Here is a 20,476-nt window from a genome sequence, read left to right as displayed (position 1 = left end):
CAGAGAGACACAGACATAGGCAGACACAGACATAGACAGAGAGACCGTGATATTAATACAGAGAGACACAGACATAGGCAGAGACAGACATAGACAGAGAGACCGTGATATCAATACAGAGAGACACAGACATAGGCAGAGACAGACATAGACAGAGAGACCGTGATATCAATACAGAGAGACACAGACATAGGCAGAGACAGACATAGGCAGAGAGACCGTGATATTAATACAGAGAGACACAGACATAGGCAGAGACAGACATAGGCAGAGAGACCGTGATATTAATACAGAGAGACACAGACATAGGCAGAGACAGACATAGACAGAGAGACCGTGATATTAATACAGAGAGACACAGACATAGGCAGATACAGACATAGGCAGAGAGACCGTGATATTAATACAGAGAGACACAGACATAGGCAGAGACAGACATAGACAGAGAGACCGTGATATTAATGCAGAGAAACACACACATAGGCAGACACAGACATAGGCAGAGAGACCGTGATATTAATACAGAGAGACACAGACATAGGCAGATACAGACATAGGCAGAGAGACCGTGATATTAATACAGAGAGACACAGACATAGACAGAGAGACCGTGATATTAATACAGGGAAACACATACATAGGCAGAGACAGACATAGACAGAGAGACCGTGATATTAATACAGAGAGACACAGACATAGGCAGATACAGACATAGGCAGAGAGACCGTGATATTAATACAGAGAGACACAGACATAGACAGAGAGACCGTGATAATAATACAGAGAAACACATACATAGGCAGACACAGACATAGACAGAGAGACCGTGATATTAATACAGAGAGACACAATGACAATGACAATGACAATGACAAATCTTTATTTTTCGAGGGTGACAAGAATAAGCATAGATATGCTTTTTTGCATCTGGCCCTCGCCCTAAAGAGGGACTAAACTATTTTACTATAACTATGACTAGAAAAAGGTTACATAAAAACATTAATGGTAGAACATATAAGTTTATGTACATGAAGCGCATTATGTAGAAGCATTGTAGATCATAAGGTAGTGTTCAAAATTGGGTGTAAAGCAATGAAGATAAACGGAAAGTAACCCAACAATACATTAGCTCAGCAAAACAATGTATTACAGAGCCAAATCTTCGTGATTTTGTCACAATAAACCATAATTCCGATAATGAACAACTGTATACAAAGAAAACATACCAACCAATCAAGTTTATTTGTTCATAGAGTTCATTAAATGGAAAGAATATTTGGTTCTAAAAGAATCCGTGTTGGTGGATTGCCGCAGGGCGTCCGGAAGAGCGTTCCAGAGGCTGCTTCCTGAATAAACAAGACTTGATTTAAATAGGTCTATCCTAGGAAGAGGAGTGTTTAGTTTTATAAAGTGGTGCGAATTCTTCAAGGAGAACTTTGAGCAAATGGTTTCGGGTGCATTTTCTGTCATAATTTTATGCATCATTATTCCTTTGTTGTAATTCATTCTTGACTTTAGAGGTAGGACCCCTATGTTGATGTAGTCTGAGTCGGTGAGAGTAGTCTGTTTGAGTAATACTACTTTTAGCGCTCTTTTGTGTAATCTGCTGAGTAGCTTTAGGGAATTATCACTTGCAGAGTCCCATAGAGTGGATGCGTAATCAATAAGAGACTGAATATGAGCAGTGAAAAATAACTTCCTGGCTTGACAATTAAGGAAGTGTTTAATTCTAGATAAGAGGTACACTTTCTTTGACACTAATTTACTAAGTTGTTCAATGTGAGTTGACCAAGACAGGTTGTTATCGATGTGGACACCTAGAACTTTGTGATGGTCGACTTTTTCCACTATATTGCCGTCAATCATTAAATCGGGACCAGTTGAGGTAAAATTCTGTCGTTTTTGTCTAGTTGTAATTATCATATATTTGGTTTTCTTTGGGTTAAGAGACATGTGATTTAGGTCAGTCCATTCTGTCAGCTGGTTTAGACTTCCTTGGAGGGATTCTGATAAGCGAGTTAAATTTTTGTTACTGGAGTGAATTGTGGTATCATCTGCAAAAAGTTCACATAAATGTTGAATATAAAGGGGGAGGTCATTAACATATATTGAGAAGAGCAGAGGTCCTAATACCGATCCTTGTGGTACACCGTAATCTACAGCTTGCATGCTCGATGCTCTAGTGTTTGTAAGAACTGTCTGTTGTCTGTCAGAGAGGAATGAACTAACAAGATTGATAGTATCATATCCGACGCCATACAAACCGAATTTTCTAAGCAATAATGTGTGATCAATTACATCAAAGGCTTTTGCAAAGTCTACGAAAATGGCACCACAGAATTCATTATCGTTTATTTTGTCCAACCACTGATCAACAAGAGAGATTAAGGCAGTGTGGCAGGAATGCTTAGCTCTAAATCCTGATTGTTTAGGATGGAATAAGTTGTTTTGGTTGAAATGTGTTAGGATGTGTTTGTTGATATGCTTTTCCAGTGGTTTTGATAACACAGACAAAATGGAAATTGGCCTATAATTTGAGGGGTCTCTTTTGTCACCTGATTTAAACAGAGGAATGACTTTAGCCTGTTTCAGGGCGACTGGAAAATATTTTTGTCTAAACAGAGATTGTAAATGTAGGTAAGTGTTTCAGAAATTACGGGGGCTGACAATTTAAGAATCCTACCATCAAGCCCATCGAGCCCCCGGGTGCCTGTTTGCTTGAGGTGTGTAAGTGCGTGAAAAACTTCAGGTACTGTAAGAAGGGGAATTTTTGCTTGACATGAAATTTGTTTTGATTTGCAAAATTCTTCTAAAACTTTCAAATCATTTAATTTGGACTTGTCATTTTTAATCACATTTTCAGCAATTTTGGAAAAATGTGTGTTTAAATCATCGGGAGATATGTCCTTGATACAACTCGGATGACTGGCAGCCTTTTTATTCGTAAGTTCATTTATTGCCTTCCATATATTCTTTGAGTTTTGCTTTGAACTTGATGCTAGGTCACGAAAATATTTTATCTTTTTTGTTCGTTTAAGTGAATTTACCTTATTTCTCTGTTCTCTGTATTCCTCTTCCTTGCCAACCGACTTTAAAAAATCGCGATGGTCAATGGCATGTTGTAAATCATTATCAAACCATTTAGGTTTTACAATGTGCCTAACTCTCTTTATTCTCCACGGAGCATGTTTATCGTATATGTCATTGAAGGCACTAAGCCAATGTGTTAGGGCTTCGTCCGGATCCGTAAAATTGTAAGTATCAGATAGTGGGGAATTCCAAAGTTCATGTAGAAAGGTGTCTTCGTTAAATTTAGAAAAAGAGCGGTATTTTATTGTCTTGTGACCAACTTTAGGAATTTTGACACCCTTTCTTGACCATGTTAAACAGACAGGAAAATGATCGCTGCAACCATTGGCTGGAACACAACATTCGACAATATTATGGTGATCAGTAACATAGATATGATCTATCAGAGTACTGCTGGATGATGTGACTCTAGTGGGAGTGTTGACTATTTGTTTAAGATTATAGAGGTTAATCATATCAACCCACTGCTTGTTTTGTTTAAGCAAATCAACATTAAAGTCTCCCAACAGAATTGTTTCCTTTGACTCGAGCAGAACTGCATCTAACATCTGTGTAAAGTTATCTGACCAGTTTGCTCGCTCTGCGGGATTTCTATAACAAAATCCTATGAGGAGTGGAGGTGCTCCTCTCAACTTAACTTCAATCCACACAGATTCCACGAAGTTCTCAAGGTGTATTATTCGTGTATAACTAATTGATTCACTTATGTACAAAAGTATACCAGTTTCTCTACTTTGCTGAGGGTCTCTGCGTAACGTACTGTAACCTGGAATAACAACGTCAGAATCCGAAATCTGAGGTGTTAATCTTGATTCTGTGATCCCAAAAATGTGAAAACTTGTTCCAGTATTTAACAGCATTGTAGAAATATCATTGATTTTATTTATAGCATGGTTAATGTTCAGGTGCCCAACACGGAGACCCTGTTTTGTTGGCCATGTAGTAGGAGAGCTACTCATATTTAAGCTCAAGTAGCGTTTTGGGGCGTTTTTTGTTTGTTTGTTTGTTTAATTAAACAATATACTTATTGATACTGAATCAGCTAATTATCCAGTAAGCAAGACAACAAAATAATGAAGAGATACAAAACAGTGATGGAACCAAAATGATATATGACACTTTACGAAACACAACGTCAAGCGTAAATTAACTAGTAAAGAGACAAGGAACTGTTTCCGACGACAAACTAGGTAAACAGCGAAAACAAACAATAAGCAAGTAGAAAATCGAAAAGCAGACAAGCACAATTAGGAAACAGGAAAATAAAAATAAAACGGTACTGTTACCGTTTATAATGATAAAGAACCAAACTAAAACTACAGAACTAGTGTAATAGACTCTTAACAAGTCTGACACAAAGCAGTTGACACAAGAGTCAATGTTGACACACTTGTCGCTTAGAAACAGAAGTCACTTTCAATCCGATAGAAAAGGGCGAATCGCTTGACCGTCCGAACACACTGCTGTCACTAAAGCTTGTCCGATTAAAGGCGCACAATAAAGGAGCACGCACACATCGAGTCTCTGTCTCACGCAAGACAAAGAATGTAATTCTCGTCTCTTTGTGAAAGAGTTGCTGTGACAGCCTGAACCACAGCACAGTAAAAACGAAGGTAATATGAAGTTCAATCAGGAGGATAAAGGCCACGAAATCATGCTCACACCCTCACAAGGGTAAATTACTAAATGTTCGTGCAGTAGCATAGTCGTACATAAAAGTATGCAAAGTGTTACCATCATGGCAGATGACACCAATAATGCTGTATTGTCTCGCATTCTCTTACCGCACGCACACACAAACACACACACACACACACACACACACACACACACGCTCATACACACATGCGCTCACACACACACACACACACACACACACACACACACACACACACACACACACACACACACACACACACATGTAAGAGTAATCCAAAAAATAAGTCGTCACACCTATGAAATACACTCCACGTGACATTACACCAGCGTACACATATCCGAGTTGTACTTGTAGTAGCCCTGGTAGCTGGAGGGTGGGGAACACTGTTGAAGATGTGGGAGCATGGGACCGTATGCACGGTGGTGTGGCACTGTGTTATGGTGTGTCTGGAGCGGGAATGGTGAAGGAAGCATGTGGCGCGGGGGAGACCAAGGGGCTGCATATTGCCAGACATATGGAGGCACAGGGTAGGGCGGCCCCTCTCTGACTGCCTGATGGGACTGGCTGTAGTGCTGCTGGACATATGGAGGCACAGGGTAGGGCGGCCCCTCTCTGACTGCCTGATGGGACTGGCTGTAGTGCTGCTGATCGCCGGAGCGGCGCAGTCTGCAGACATCGTTGGTCTGTTTCGCAGAAGTCGTGGTTGTGTTGCCCGGCTGCTTTCGCTCCCCTAGGTGAGGGGGTGGGTGTGGGTAGGGCGTTGGACTGTTTCGCAACACAAGTTCCGGTCCCTGGTCGTGGTGGCGACTCGGCTGTCCGGTTCCGCGAGGGGTCTGCAGCAAAGGTCCCCGGCGCTGCGAAGTTGCAGCAGGCTGGCCGGTGTAGCGATGTGAGATTGGCCCCTCTGTCACCTTTCTCTCTCGGCCTCGTTGATCTTGTTCTTTGTCCACAATCTTTACATCGGCAAACTTGAGATTGCATGCCAGGCGTATGGTACCTTGCCGACTTGGGTGAAGGGCGTCCCGGTACAGGGCCTTGCGAGGGGCGCCACTGGCGGTGAGGAAGGTGTCAGTGTGGTCGGTAAACAAGACACACTCTCTGGCACAAACCCTTTCCAGGGAATGATTGGAGGTCGCTACAGTCTTGCTTAGAGCGTGCTCTCCCTTTGGTGGCACAAGAGAGGAAGCATGTAGACGTGCTGCAGGAAACACCTTCTTCATGAGCTTGAACAATCCGGACCATACTGTCTCTGTGATGGTGTTGTGTCGGCAAGTGTTGACCCCGATGTGGACGATTACTAGTTGAACCTGTTTGGATTGTGGAATGTTGGTCAACCAGTGCGTTAAATCGTCCACACAGAGGCCCGACACACTGAGGTTTTGGGACGCTTTGCCGGGAAACATGAGTTCTTCTCTGACAGTTCTCATCACCGAGTCACCGAGCAGCACGCGAGTGGTTGAAGAAGCTACTCGGAGCTCTGCCAGCTGCTGCCGTGGATTTAAGTTGTCGGGAGACTGAAGTTTCGCAGCAGATAGACGCAGTTTGTTTTCTCGTGTGATATCGATAGACTCTTCATTCGTGTCAGCGCCATTCTGTAGTACAGGCTGAGTGACTCTCTTAGGTAAAGCTGAACGTGTTTCCACCTCACAGACATAGGCAGATACAGACATAGGCAGAGAGACCGTGATATTAATACAGAGAGACACAGACATAGGCAGAGACAGACATAGGCAGAGAGACCGTGATATTGATACAGAGAGACACATACATAGGCAGACACAGATATAGACAGAGAGACCGTGATATTAATACAGAGAGACACATACATAGGCAGACACAGACATAGGCAGAGATACCGTGATACAGAGAGACACAGACATAGGCAGAGACAGACATAGACAGAGAGACCGTGATATTGATACAGAGAGACACAGACATAGGCAGACACAGACATAGGCAGAGAGACCGTGATATTGATACAGAGAGACACAGACATAGGCAGAGACAGACATAGACAGAGAAATCGTGATATTAATACAGAGAGACACATACGTAGGCAGAGACAGACATAGACAGAGAGACCGTGATATTAATACAGAGAGACACAGACATAGGCAGAGACAGACATAGACAGAGAGACCGTGATATTAATACAGAGAGACACAGACATAGGCAGAGAGACCGTGATATTAATACAGAGAGACACAGACATAGGCAGAGACAGACATAGACAGAGAGACCGTGGTATTAATACAGAGAGACACAGACATAGGCAGAGACAGACATAGGCAGAGAGACCGTGATATTAATACAGAGAGACACAGACATAGGCAGAGACAGACATAGACAGAGAGACCGTGATATTAATATAGAGAGACACAGACATAGGCAGAGAGACCGTGATATTAATACAGAGAGACACAGACATAGGCAGAGAGACCGTGATATTAATACAGAGAGACACAGACATAGGCAGAGACAGACATAGGCAGAGAGACCGTGATATTAATACAGAGAGACACAGACATAGGCAGAGACAGACATAGGCAGAGAGACCGTGATATTAATACAGAGAGACACAGACATAGGCAGAGACAGACATAGACAGAGAGACCGTGATATTAATACAGAGAGACACAGACATAGGCAGATACAGACATAGACAGAGAGACCGTGATAATAATATAGAGAGACACAGACATAGGCAGAGACAGACATAGACAGAGAGACCGTGATATTAATACAGAGAGACACAGACATAGGCAGAGACAGACATAGACAGAGAGACCGTGATAATAATATAGAGAGACACAGACATAGGCAGACACAGACATAGACAGAGAGACCGTGATATTAATACAGAGAGACACAGACATAGGCAGAGAGACCGTGATATTAATACAGAGAGACACAGACACAGGCAGAGAGACCGTGATATTAATACAGAGAGACACAGACATAGACAGAGAGACCGTGATAATAATACAGAGAAACACATACATAGGCAGACACAGACATAGACAGAGAGACCGTGATATTAATACAGATAGACACAGACATAGACAGAGAGACCGTGATATTAATACAGAGAGACACAGACATAGACAGAGAGACCGTGATATTAATACAGAGAGACACAGACATAGGCAGACACATACATAGACAGAGAGACCGTGATATTAATACAGAGAGACACAGACATAGGCAGAGAGACCGTGATATTAATACAGAGAGACACAGACATAGGCAGAGACAGACATAGACAGAGAGACCGTGATATTAATATAGAGAGACACAGACATAGGCAGAGAGACCGTGATATTAATACAGATAGACACAGACATAGGCAGAGAGACCGTGATATTAATACAGATAGACACATACATAGACAGAGAGACCGTGATATTAATACAGAGAGACACAGACATAGACAGAGAGACCGTGATATTAATACAGAGAGACACAGACATAGGCAGAGACAGACACAGACAGAGAGACCGTGATATTAATATAGAGAGACACAAACATAGGCAGAGAGACCGTGATATTATTACAGAGAGACACAGACATAGGCAGAGAGACCGTGATATTAATACAGAGAGACACAGACATAGGCAGAGACAGACATAGACAGAGAGACCGTGATATTAATACAGATAGACACATACATAGACAGAGACAGACATAGACAGAGAGACCGTGATATTAATATAGAGAGATACAAACATAGGCAGAGAGACCGTGATATTAATACAGAGAGACACAGACATAGGCAGAGACACCGTGATATTAATACAGAGAGACACAGACATAGGCAGAGACAGACATAGACAGAGAGACCGTGATATTGATACAGAGAGACACAGACATAGGCAGAGACAGACATAGACAGAGAGACCGTGATATTAATACAGAGAGACACAGACATAGGCAGAGACACCGTGATATTAATACAGAGAGACACAGACATAGGCAGAGACAGACATAGACAGAGAGACCGTGATATTAATACAGAGAGACACAGACATAGGCAGAGACAGACATAGACAGAGAGACCGTGATATTAATACAGAGAGACACAGACATAGGCAGACACAGACATAGACAGAGAGACCGTGATATTAATACAGAGAGACATAGGCAGAGACAGACATAGACAGAGAGACCGTGATATCAATACAGAGAGACACAGACATAGGCAGAGACAGACATAGACAGAGAGACCGTGATATCAATACAGAGAGACACAGACATAGGCAGAGACAGACACAGACAGAGAGACCGTGATATTAATACAGAGAGACACAGACATACGCAGATACAGACATAGGCAGAGAGACCGTGATATTAATACAGAGAGACACAGACATAGGCAGAGACAGACATAGACAGAGAGACCGTGATATTAATACAGAGAGACACAGACATAGGCAGATACAGACATAGGCAGAGAGACCGTGATATTGATACAGAGAGACACAGACATAGGCAGAGACAGACATAGACAGAGAGACCGTGATATTAATACAGAGAGACACAGACATAGGCAGAGACAGACATAGACAGAGAGACCGTGATATCAATACAGAGAGACACAGACATAGGCAGAGACAGACATAGACAGAGAGACCGTGATATCAATACAGAGAGACACAGACATAGGCAGAGACAGACATAGACAGAGAGACCGTGATATTAATACAGAGAGACACAGACATAGGCAGATACAGACATAGACAGAGAGACCGTGATATTAATACAGAGAGACACAGACATAGGCAGAGACAGACATAGACAGAGAGACCGTGATATTAATACAGAGAGACACAGACATAGGCAGATACAGACATAGGCAGAGAGACCGTGATATTAATACAGAGAGACACAGACATAGGCAGAGACAGACATAGACAGAGAGACCGTGATATTAATACAGAGAAACACATACATAGGCAGAGAGACCGTGATATTAATACAGAGAGACACAGACATAGGCAGACACAGACATAGACAGAGAGACCGTGATATTAATACAGAGAGACACAGACATAGGCAGAGACAGACATAGGCAGAGAGACCGTGATATTGATACAGATAGACACATACATAGACAGAGAGACCGTGATATTAATACAGAGAAACACACACATAGGCAGAGAGACCGTGATATCAATACAGAGAGACACAGACATAGGCAGACACAGACATAGGCAGAGAGACCGTGATATTAATACAGAGAGACACAGACATGGGCAGATACAGACATAGGCAGAGAGACCGTGATATTAATACAGAGAGACACAGACATAGGCAGAGACAGACATAGACAGAGAGACCGTGATATTAATATAGAGAGACACAGACATAGGCAGAGAGACCGTGATATTAATACAGATAGACACATACATAGACAGAGAGACCGTGATATTAATACAGATAGACACATACATAGACAGAGAGACCGTGATATTAATACAGAGAGACACAGACATAGACAGAGAGACCGTGATATTAATACAGAGAGACACAGACATAGGCAGAGACAGACACAGACAGAGAGACCGTGATATTAATATAGAGAGACACAAACATAGGCAGAGAGACCGTGATATTATTACAGAGAGACACAGACATAGGCAGAGAGACCGTGATATTAATACAGAGAGACACAGACATAGGCAGAGACAGACATAGACAGAGAGACCGTGATATTGATACAGAGAGACACAGACATAGGCAGAGACAGACATAGACAGAGAGACCGTGATATTAATATAGAGAGATACAAACATAGGCAGAGAGACCGTGATATTAATACAGAGAGACACAGACATAGGCAGAGACACCGTGATATTAATACAGAGAGACACAGACATAGGCAGAGACAGACATAGACAGAGAGACCGTGATATTAATACAGAGAGACACAGACATAGGCAGAGACAGACATAGACAGAGAGACCGTGATATTAATACAGAGAGACACAGACATAGGCAGAGACACCGTGATATTAATACAGAGAGACACAGACATAGGCAGAGACAGACATAGACAGAGAGACCGTGATATTAATACAGAGAGACACAGACATAGGCAGAGACAGACATAGACAGAGAGACCGTGATATTAATACAGAGAGACACAGACATAGACAGACACAGACATAGACAGAGAGACCGTGATATTAATACAGAGAGACATAGGCAGAGACAGACATAGACAGAGAGACCGTGATATCAATACAGAGAGACACAGACATAGGCAGAGACAGACATAGACAGAGAGACCGTGATATCAATACAGAGAGACACAGACATAGGCAGAGACAGACATAGGCAGAGAGACCGTGATATTAATACAGAGAGACACAGACATACGCAGATACAGACATAGGCAGAGAGACCGTGATATTAATACAGAGAGACACAGACATAGGCAGAGACAGACATAGACAGAGAGACCGTGATATTAATACAGAGAGACACAGACATAGGCAGATACAGACATAGGCAGAGAGACCGTGATATTAATACAGAGAGACACAGACATAGGCAGAGACAGACATAGACAGAGAGACCGTGATATTAATACAGAGAGACACAGACATAGGCAGAGACAGACATAGACAGAGAGACCGTGATATTAATACAGAGAGACACAGACATAGGCAGAGACAGACATAGACAGAGAGACCGTGATATCAATACAGAGAGACACAGACATAGGCAGAGACAGACATAGACAGAGAGACCGTGATATTAATACAGAGAGACACAGACATAGGCAGATACAGACATAGACAGAGAGACCGTGATATCAATACAGAGAGACACAGACATAGGCAGAGACAGACATAGGCAGAGAGACCGTGATATTAATACAGAGAGACACAGACATAGGCAGAGACAGACATAGGCAGAGAGACCGTGATATTAATACAGAGAGACACAGACATAGGCAGAGACAGACATAGACAGAGAGACCGTGATATTAATACAGAGAGACACAGACATAGGCAGAGACAGACATAGACAGAGAGACCGTGATATTAATACAGAGAGACACAGACATAGGCAGAGACAGACATAGACAGAGAGACCGTGATATTAATACAGAGAGACACAGACATAGGCAGAGAGACCGTGATATTAATACAGAGAAACACATACATAGGCAGACACAGACATAGGCAGAGAGACACAGACATAGGCAGACACAGACATAGGCAGAGAGACCGTGATATTAATACAGAGAAACACATACATAGGCAGACACAGACATAGGCAGAGAGACCGTGATATTAATACAGATAGACACATACATAGACAGAGAGACCGTGATATTAATACAGAGAGACACAGACATAGGCAGAGAGACCGTGATATCAATACAGAGAGACACAGACATAGGCAGACACAGACATAGACAGAGAGACCGTGATATTAATACAGAGAGACACAGACATAGGCAGAGACAGACATAGGCAGAGAGACCGTGATATTAATACAGAGAGACACAGACATAGGCAGAGACAGACATAGGCAGAGAGACCGTGATATTGATACAGAGAGACACAGACATAGGCAGAGACAGACATAGGCAGAGAGACCGTGATATTGATACAGAGAGACACATACATAGGCAGACACAGATATAGACAGAGAGACCGTGATATTAATACAGAGAGACACATACATAGGCAGACACAGACATAGGCAGAGATACCGTGATACAGAGAGACACAGACATAGGCAGAGACAGACATAGACAGAGAGACCGTGATATTGATACAGAGAGACACAGACATAGGCAGACACAGACATAGGCAGAGAGACCGTGATATTGATACAGAGAGACACAGACATAGGCAGAGACAGACATAGACAGAGAAATCGTGATATTAATACAGAGAGACACATACGTAGGCAGAGACAGACATAGACAGAGAGACCGTGATATTAATACAGAGAGACACAGACATAGGCAGACACAGACATAGACAGAGAGACCGTGATATTAATACAGAGAGACACAGACATAGGCAGAGACAGACATAGGCAGAGAGACCGTGATATTGATACAGATAGACACAGACATAGGCAGAGATACCGTGATACAGAGAGACACAGACATAGGCAGAGACAGACATAGACAGAGAGACCGTGATATTAATATAGAGAGACACAGACATAGGCAGAGAGACCGTGATATTAATACAGATAGACACATACATAGACAGAGAGACCGTGATATTAATACAGAGAGACACAGACATAGGCAGAGAGACCGTGATATTAATACAGAGAGACACAGACATAGACAGAGAAATCGTGATATTAATACAGAGAGACACAGACATAGGCAGAGAGACCGTGATATTAATACAGAGAGACACAGACATAGACAGAGAGACCGTGATATTAATACAGAGAGACACAGACATAGGCAGAGACAGACATAGACAGAGAGACCGTGATATTAATACAGAGAGACACAGACATAGGCAGAGACAGACATAGGCAGAGAGACCGTGATATTAATACAGAGAGACACAGACATAGGCAGAGACAGACATAGACAGAGAGACCGTGATATTGATACAGAGAGACACAGACATAGGCTGAGACAGACATAGACAGAGAGACCGTGATATTAATACAGAGAGACACAGACACAGGGACAAACACATACATTGTTACGTTTATAACATTCATCGACTTTCGTTTAACATGCTTCCAATAATTATGCCCAGAACTCTATCAACGAAATATGAATAAATGACTGACAAACCAATGGCTAAGAAGATAAATAATCAAATAAATGAATGAATGAATGCATTAATTATTACAAAAATAAATAAAGAATTACCCAAGTTTATCAAAGAATGTAATAATTTATGAATCTATCAATAAACTTTAAATTAAAACACACATGAAGACTTTTACAACTTACAGAATTTCGTGAAAAAAACCCAGCACCAGTCCTTTCAAAACCAAACTTTACTCACAGCAAAGCACGTTCGAAATGTTTACAAATACATGAAAAATAAATAACTTGATAAATAAACAAATCATTTTAATGAATATACTTAAATGAACAAACAAACAAGTCGCGTAAGGCGAAAATACTACATTTAGTCAAGCTGTGGAACTCACAGAATGAAACTGAACGTAGTCCGCCGCTAGTGCAAAAGGCAGTGAAAGTGACGAGCCTGTTTGGCGCGGCAGCGGTTGCGCTGTGCGAATTCATAGCACGCTTTACTGTACCTCTCTTCGTTTTAACTTTCTGAGCGTGTTTTTAATCCAAACATATCATATATATATGTTTTTGGAATCAAGAAACGACAAAGAATAAGATGAAATAGTTTTTAAAACGATTTCGGAAACTTAATTTTGATCATAATTTTTATATTTTTAATTTTCAGAGCTTGTTTTTAATCCGAATATCCCATATTTATATGTTTTTAGAATCAGAAAATGATGAAGAATAAGATGAACGTAAATGTGGATCGTTTTATAAAAAAAATATTTTTTTTACAATTTTCAGATTTTTAATGACCAAAGTCATTAATTAATTTTTAAGCCACCAAGCTGAAATGCAATACCGAAGTCCGGCCTTCGTCGAAGATTGCTGGGCCAAAATTTCAATCAATTTGATTGAAAAATGAGGGTGTGACAGTGCCGCCTCAACTTTTAGAAAAAGCCGGTTATGACGTCATCAAAGGTATTTATCGAAAAAAAGAAAAAACATGCGGGGATATCATTCCCAGGAACTCTCATGTCAAATTTCATAAAGATCGGTCCGGTAGTTTGGTCTGAATCGCTCTACACACACACACACACAGACAGACAGACAGACAGACAGACAGACAGACAGACACACACACACACACACACACATACACCACAACCCTCGTCTCGATTCCCCCCTCTACGTTAAAACATTTAGTCAAAACTTGACTAAATGTAAAAAGACATTTCGAACTTACAAACTTGGCATGGAAACACAAAAGCATCCGTCCTTCCAGTTCAGTTTCCTATATAGAATGAACCCCAAAAACAAACAGACTGCCAACGTTCCAATATTCAGAATGAAAAAACAAGGAAGGTTGTCTCTCTTGTGTCTTCCGAGCGAGCTTCTGAGCATTTTGTTAGTTAAGTTTATTTTCTGTATTACAAATGTTCGTCTGTCTGTCCACTTAAAAGACAGCTGGGTCGAAGATCAGTGACCGTAACGTTTCATTCTGTCATAATTAAACGGTTAAATAACATACCTTTCTTAAGCTTGTTTTTTGATTCAATTAATAATGATTTATAAATAAATGCTAGAACTTACAGATTTTCGTGAAAACACAACAGCAGAAAGTCCTTCCACAACCGAACTTCACTCACAGCAAAGCACGCACAAAATGTTTGCCCGTGTAAACTGGCACACGCAATGTTCAGTCGCACATCAAACTGCAGGAGTCACGTGCAGTCGGTGCCCACGCCACAATATCGATCTTCTCTGCTTTAGCTTACCCGAACCTTACCTTTATCTAAAATGCATCCCGTTTCTCCTGGGGTTTTTCGCCAGGTAGGTCCAAACACTGACTGAAGTCTTGCCCCCTGCTGAAGAGAGAATACTGTGGGTAGCCTCCATGGAACAATTTCAAGTGGATACAATGCTGAGAAAAAGACATCGCTTGAATGGTATATAGGTCCAAACATTGACAGTCACACAGCGTGTAGCCTCCACGGAACAGTTCCAAGTAGAGATAATAGAAATTTAGCATAGCAAGCTGGTATCCATGCATGTACGCCTTTGATGGATCACCCATCAAAAACCTGTAGCTCGAATCATTCTACTTGGCTCGGTGGTACCTGGGCGATATGGGGATATTATGTGACAGCGCACATGTCATGGTATAATCCTCCATATTGGACTTTTGTCTTTCATTTTTACATTTAGTCAAGTTTTGACTAAATGTTTTAACATAGAGGGGGAATCGAAACGAGGGTCGTGGTGTGTGTATGTGTGTGTGTGTGTGTGTGTATGTGTGTGTGTGTGTGCGTGCGTGTAGAGCGATTCAGACCAAACTACTGGACCGATCTTTATGAAATTTTACATGAGAGTTCCTGGGATTGATATCCCCGAACGTTTTTTTCTTTTTTTCGATAAATGTCTTTGATGACGTCATATCCGGCTTTTCGTGAAAGTTGAGGCGGCACTGTCACGCTCTCATTTTTCAACCAAATTGGTTGAAATTTTGGTCAAGTAGTCTTCGACGAAGCCCGGACTTCGGTATTGCATTTCAGCGTGGTGGCTTAAAAATTAATTAATGACTTTGGTCATTAAAAATCTGAAAATTGTAAAAAAAAAAATATATATATAAAACGATCCAAATTTACGTTTATCTTATTCTGCATCATTTGCTGATTCCAAAAACATATAAATATGTTATATTTGGATTAAAAACAAGCTCTGAAAATTAAAAATATAAAAAATATTATAAAAATTAAATTTTTGAAATCAATTTAAAAACACTTTCATCTTATTCCTTGTCGGTTCCGGATTCCAAAAACATATAGATATGATATGTTTGGATTAAAAACACGCTCAGAAAGTTAAAACGAAGAGAGGTACAGAAAAGCGTGCTATCCTTCTCAACGCAACTACTAAACCGCTCTTCTTGTCAATTTCACTGCCTTTGCCATGAGCATGAGCGGTGGACTGACGATGCTACGAGTACATACGGTCTTGCTGAAAAATTGCATTGCGTTCAGTTTCATTCTGTGAGTTCGATAGCTACTTGACTAAATGTTGTATTTTCGCCTTACGCGACTTGTTCTTCTTTTGTTTCCCTTCACAACATGAGAATATAAGTCATGTTCTTGAGAAAAGTCTGCTGAACAATGACTGGGGAAAGGAAGAAAGCAACAGATTTCTTAGATTAGAAATGTCGAGCTTCTGAACGTTACCGGGGATCAATTAAATTACTTAAGGTTTGTTAAAATTGGACTTCAAAGATGCTGAATTAACAGAATTTGTACACAGGATTGCAGAGTCAGTTGCAACTAATAACAACTGTTAAGTACTAGTGTTTTTTGTTTGTTTTTGTTTTAATTCTGTAAACAACAAATGTGCACAGAAATTTAAGGTTCCGAAGAGTCCAACATGCTGAAAACGTATAGTCCACAAGCCAAGTATACCTACCGTGCATCCCCCCCAGGGGTTGGCAAGACTGGTCTAGAAATGATCCCTAGAGTATCCTGAACACGAAACAAAAACTTTAACAGCAAAAAGTTGGGATGCTTAGGAGTTACAGCCCTTGACGTAAGGGTACCCTCTTGTGCGCTTACTGCGGCCGTTCGAAGTTTACTGTGAATCAGCTGCTGTAAATGAACAAGAAATCTACCATGCACCCCTCCAGGGGTTGACGGGACTTGCCTAAATATGTTCCTTAGAGTGTTCTGAACACGAAACAAAAACTTAAACAGCAAAAAGTTGGGATGCATAGGAGTTACAGCCCTTGATGTAAGGGTGCCCCCTCGTGCACTTACTGCGGCCGTTCAAATTTTACTGTGAAACAGCTGCTGTAAATGAACAAGCAATCACACGAAGTATTGTTCAGTGTTTCTAATTTTAATCAGAGTCTTCTGAGCTGGAGTCATCCAGGCCATTCTGCAAGAAGCACTCTGTGTCGTCTTCCTCTTCTTCCGCATCTGAGTCAGGGACATCATTGAGGAGATCGTCAATGACAGTCTGGGGTAAGGTCAGCTCTTTTTCCTCTTCTGTCCAGAGTGGCTCTAAAATGTCATTGTTCATCACCCAGCCATGACCTTCTGTGGGGTTAGGAATGTCTGGCACAGGCTGGTCACCTCGCTTCCAGATGGCCACTTGATAGTTGCAGCGGCGAATATGTTGCTTCAGACTGCGTCGAGAAGGTGGCAAAGTAGCCAAGTCGACATTCTGACTGGCATTTACCACCTCTTCGCCACACTTCTCTTTCAGCAAGTGATGCCTCAGCTCATTAACCTTGCTGAATCGTGACCTGCCATAGATACAGCATGTGAAGGACTCCAAGTCATCAATTATTTCATCCTGCATGTCCCACGTGTTGCCAAGCTGAGCGAGCGTCTTCACAAATGCTGGCTTCTGCTGCAGAACCTTCACAGCCTTCACTTTGCCTTTGCCCTTGAAGGCGCTGGTTGAATCACAGCCTGTGAAAGCATGGAGAGACAACAGTGCAGTGCAGAAAGGCTGTGTAAGTCCTCTGGCTAGGTCACTGATGTCAATCAGTCGCTTCTTGTTGCCTTTGCCCGTGTCAAACAGGATTGTAACACCGTCTAGCTGAGGTGCAAAGTTCAGGAGGATGAAAAATACATCTGTGTCAGGACTCTTGACACGAATGTACTTGTACCCTTGATCTTGTCCATACTTGGAGTAGAGGATGACACGCGAGTCTGTTTCTTCTTGGGTAGACGACAAGGAATGAAGTTCTTGTTTTTCAGTCTTTCTACCATCAGCTGATGAGAGCTTGAATGCTTGCCCTTCACAGACGAGAACGACGTTTCTCTCCTTGTGCTTTTCAGCAAAGGAATCCTTGCTCCAGACATCCAGTAGCAGTTTAATGAACTGCACTTTGTTATCTTCATTAGCCAGAAATGCCTTCCAGTCTGCTGGTCGCTTTGTGCTATCCCCTTTCAGGATGATCTTGTCACCAGACCCTCTTCTCTTTCGCTCCATGGATTTCACAGAACAGTCTTGGTACATATCGGTGCTGAATACAAAGTCAGTTTCTGGTGGTACCATGTCGTAGAGCTTCTGGCAGATCTGGCGAAAGTTGGGAGGAACTTGTTGCATTGCGTGAAATGTTGCATTGCCATCGATGATCATTAGAGTCTCATCAACAGGGGGGGGGGGGGGGGGGACAGCGTCTTCCACAGTCTTCGTCAGATAGTGAAAAGCAGCGCTCTTGTCAGTCTTAGCCAAATAACTGTCTGCTGTCCCAAGGCTGTAAGGGACTGGAGTCAGCTGATAGGTCATGAGCTCTTTCAGATCCATGTTCAGATCGCCTTCCTGAGACTTCACGAGAAGTTGGAAGGCCACATTTCCTTGGTGCTTATATTCAGTCAATTTGTTTTGAGTTGACTTGAGTGTGACTCTTTTTGACGTGTCTGCCATGACTTTCAGCTTGAGACGTTTCACTGGCTCGAAGAAATGTTCTCCGGTTTCTAGTCTCTCAGTGATGAACTTCTCCTTCTCGCTTCTGCTTGCTGCTTCTGCACGTAGGACATCCTTCTCGATTTCAGCAGGTACTGTGGCACCTGATGACAGCATGATCAGTTTCTCTTTGTCATGAACCTCAAACGGGTTGGTGAAGCTTTCTACTGCAGCAAGTGTTCGTGCCACACTCTTTTCACTCCTGGTGACTTCTGTTGGACGAAGGTCACGGTGTTGAGTGTCCAGTTAACTATCCTTTGTCATTCCAGCCATGTCCATAGTCACTTGCATGTACTTTGTTCTTTGGTGGGTTGTCCTCACCCACCTTTGGTAGGCTGGATAGTTTGAAGCAATTCCAGTGAGACCTGCACCAGCTGCGGATGCTCCTCCTTACGCATTGCGCATAAACGTCTCCTCCATCGTTTTGTCAACGGCACATCTGTTGCCAGGAATGAAAGACCTTGCCACGCTGAATGCCCCTTGCTTTAGCAGCTCGGTGGAACCTGGGTGTGAGAGCTCAATGTTGGCGATGAAGAGTCCAAAGAAGGTGAGGTACCTTGCATAGTTTTGTCCCCCAAAGCTGAAGAAAAGATCAGGCATCGCCAATAAGCACTGGGCATACAACTCAAAGTCATTCGCTTTCACAGCATACAAGAGAGACAGTACATGCCAGATGTGGTCCATATAGGACATCCAGAACTGGGGAGTTTTCCCGTGTTTTCCTTGCCTGACATCTTCTCTATACTGTTCATAGTCTCTGAAGAAGTCACTCGTGCCTTTGTCATCCAGCAGCTGTGCGACAGTGTCGTGCGTGGAGGCTCCTCTTGTTGCAGCAAGCAAGTTCATGGTTTCTTCGGTCATCTGGGGAAAATCTCTGTCTTCTCCTGTCATTTTCAGGTAGCTCGCTAGCATCAAGCGTTCAAGGCATTCCTGCATCGTCTTGTGGCAGTGCAGTGCTCGGTCATATTGCTTCCCAGACTCAACTCCTTTCAAAGAACCAGATGTGATGAGCTCAGCTTCCAACATGATGTCTGACAGCCCAGAACCATTCATCTTTTTACCAATCATTTTCAGATAGGCACAAACAAGATGGAATGTTCCAATGTAAACTGTGACCAACCCTCTATACATGATCTGATGCTAACCGACACATATTACTTTATGAAAAACACATCAAACAAGACAACTTGATCTCCAATTTTAGTGTACAAGAAATGAAATCCTATGTGAACCGCGAAAAATCAGAATGCATAAGGCAGGTGTCACGAGACACCCCCGTAACTAGTTTGCCCTCAGAAGTTCCACTTTGTACAAAAGTAGCAGATATTCTGAATAATTTCGACTGTTATACGGTATAAATTGTCTATGAACGACATTGTCGTACCTGTGGATACAACACAGGTTACAATAGTCCACAAAGCCCTTGAAATTGGAATTTTAGCGAAGACGAGCAATGGCGGCACATGTTGCAAGCAATGGCCGACCTGGGCAGTAATATTTTGTTAATTTTTAATCAATGG

The 20,476-nt window shown here is 42.2% G+C and overlaps 1 protein-coding gene across 1 annotated transcript in view; it reads right to left on the bottom strand.

Annotated features, from left to right (window-relative positions):
• The window catches only part of LOC138947606 (uncharacterized), a 55,771-nt gene that overhangs the window by 7,424 nt on the left and 27,871 nt on the right, over positions 1-20,476 (bottom strand). The window contains exon 9 of the mRNA XM_070319117.1: positions 15,283-15,361. Coding sequence (XP_070175218.1) covers positions 15,283-15,361 — 79 coding nt within the window. The remainder of the gene's footprint in view (positions 1-15,282; positions 15,362-20,476) is intronic.

The sequence above is a fragment of the Littorina saxatilis genome, linkage group LG14 (assembly GCF_037325665.1).
Source record: "Littorina saxatilis isolate snail1 linkage group LG14, US_GU_Lsax_2.0, whole genome shotgun sequence".
Taxonomy (NCBI): Eukaryota; Metazoa; Mollusca; class Gastropoda; order Littorinimorpha; family Littorinidae; genus Littorina; species Littorina saxatilis.
The sequence above is the reverse complement of the archived record's forward strand: the minus strand, read 5'-3'. Positions and strand labels throughout refer to the sequence as shown.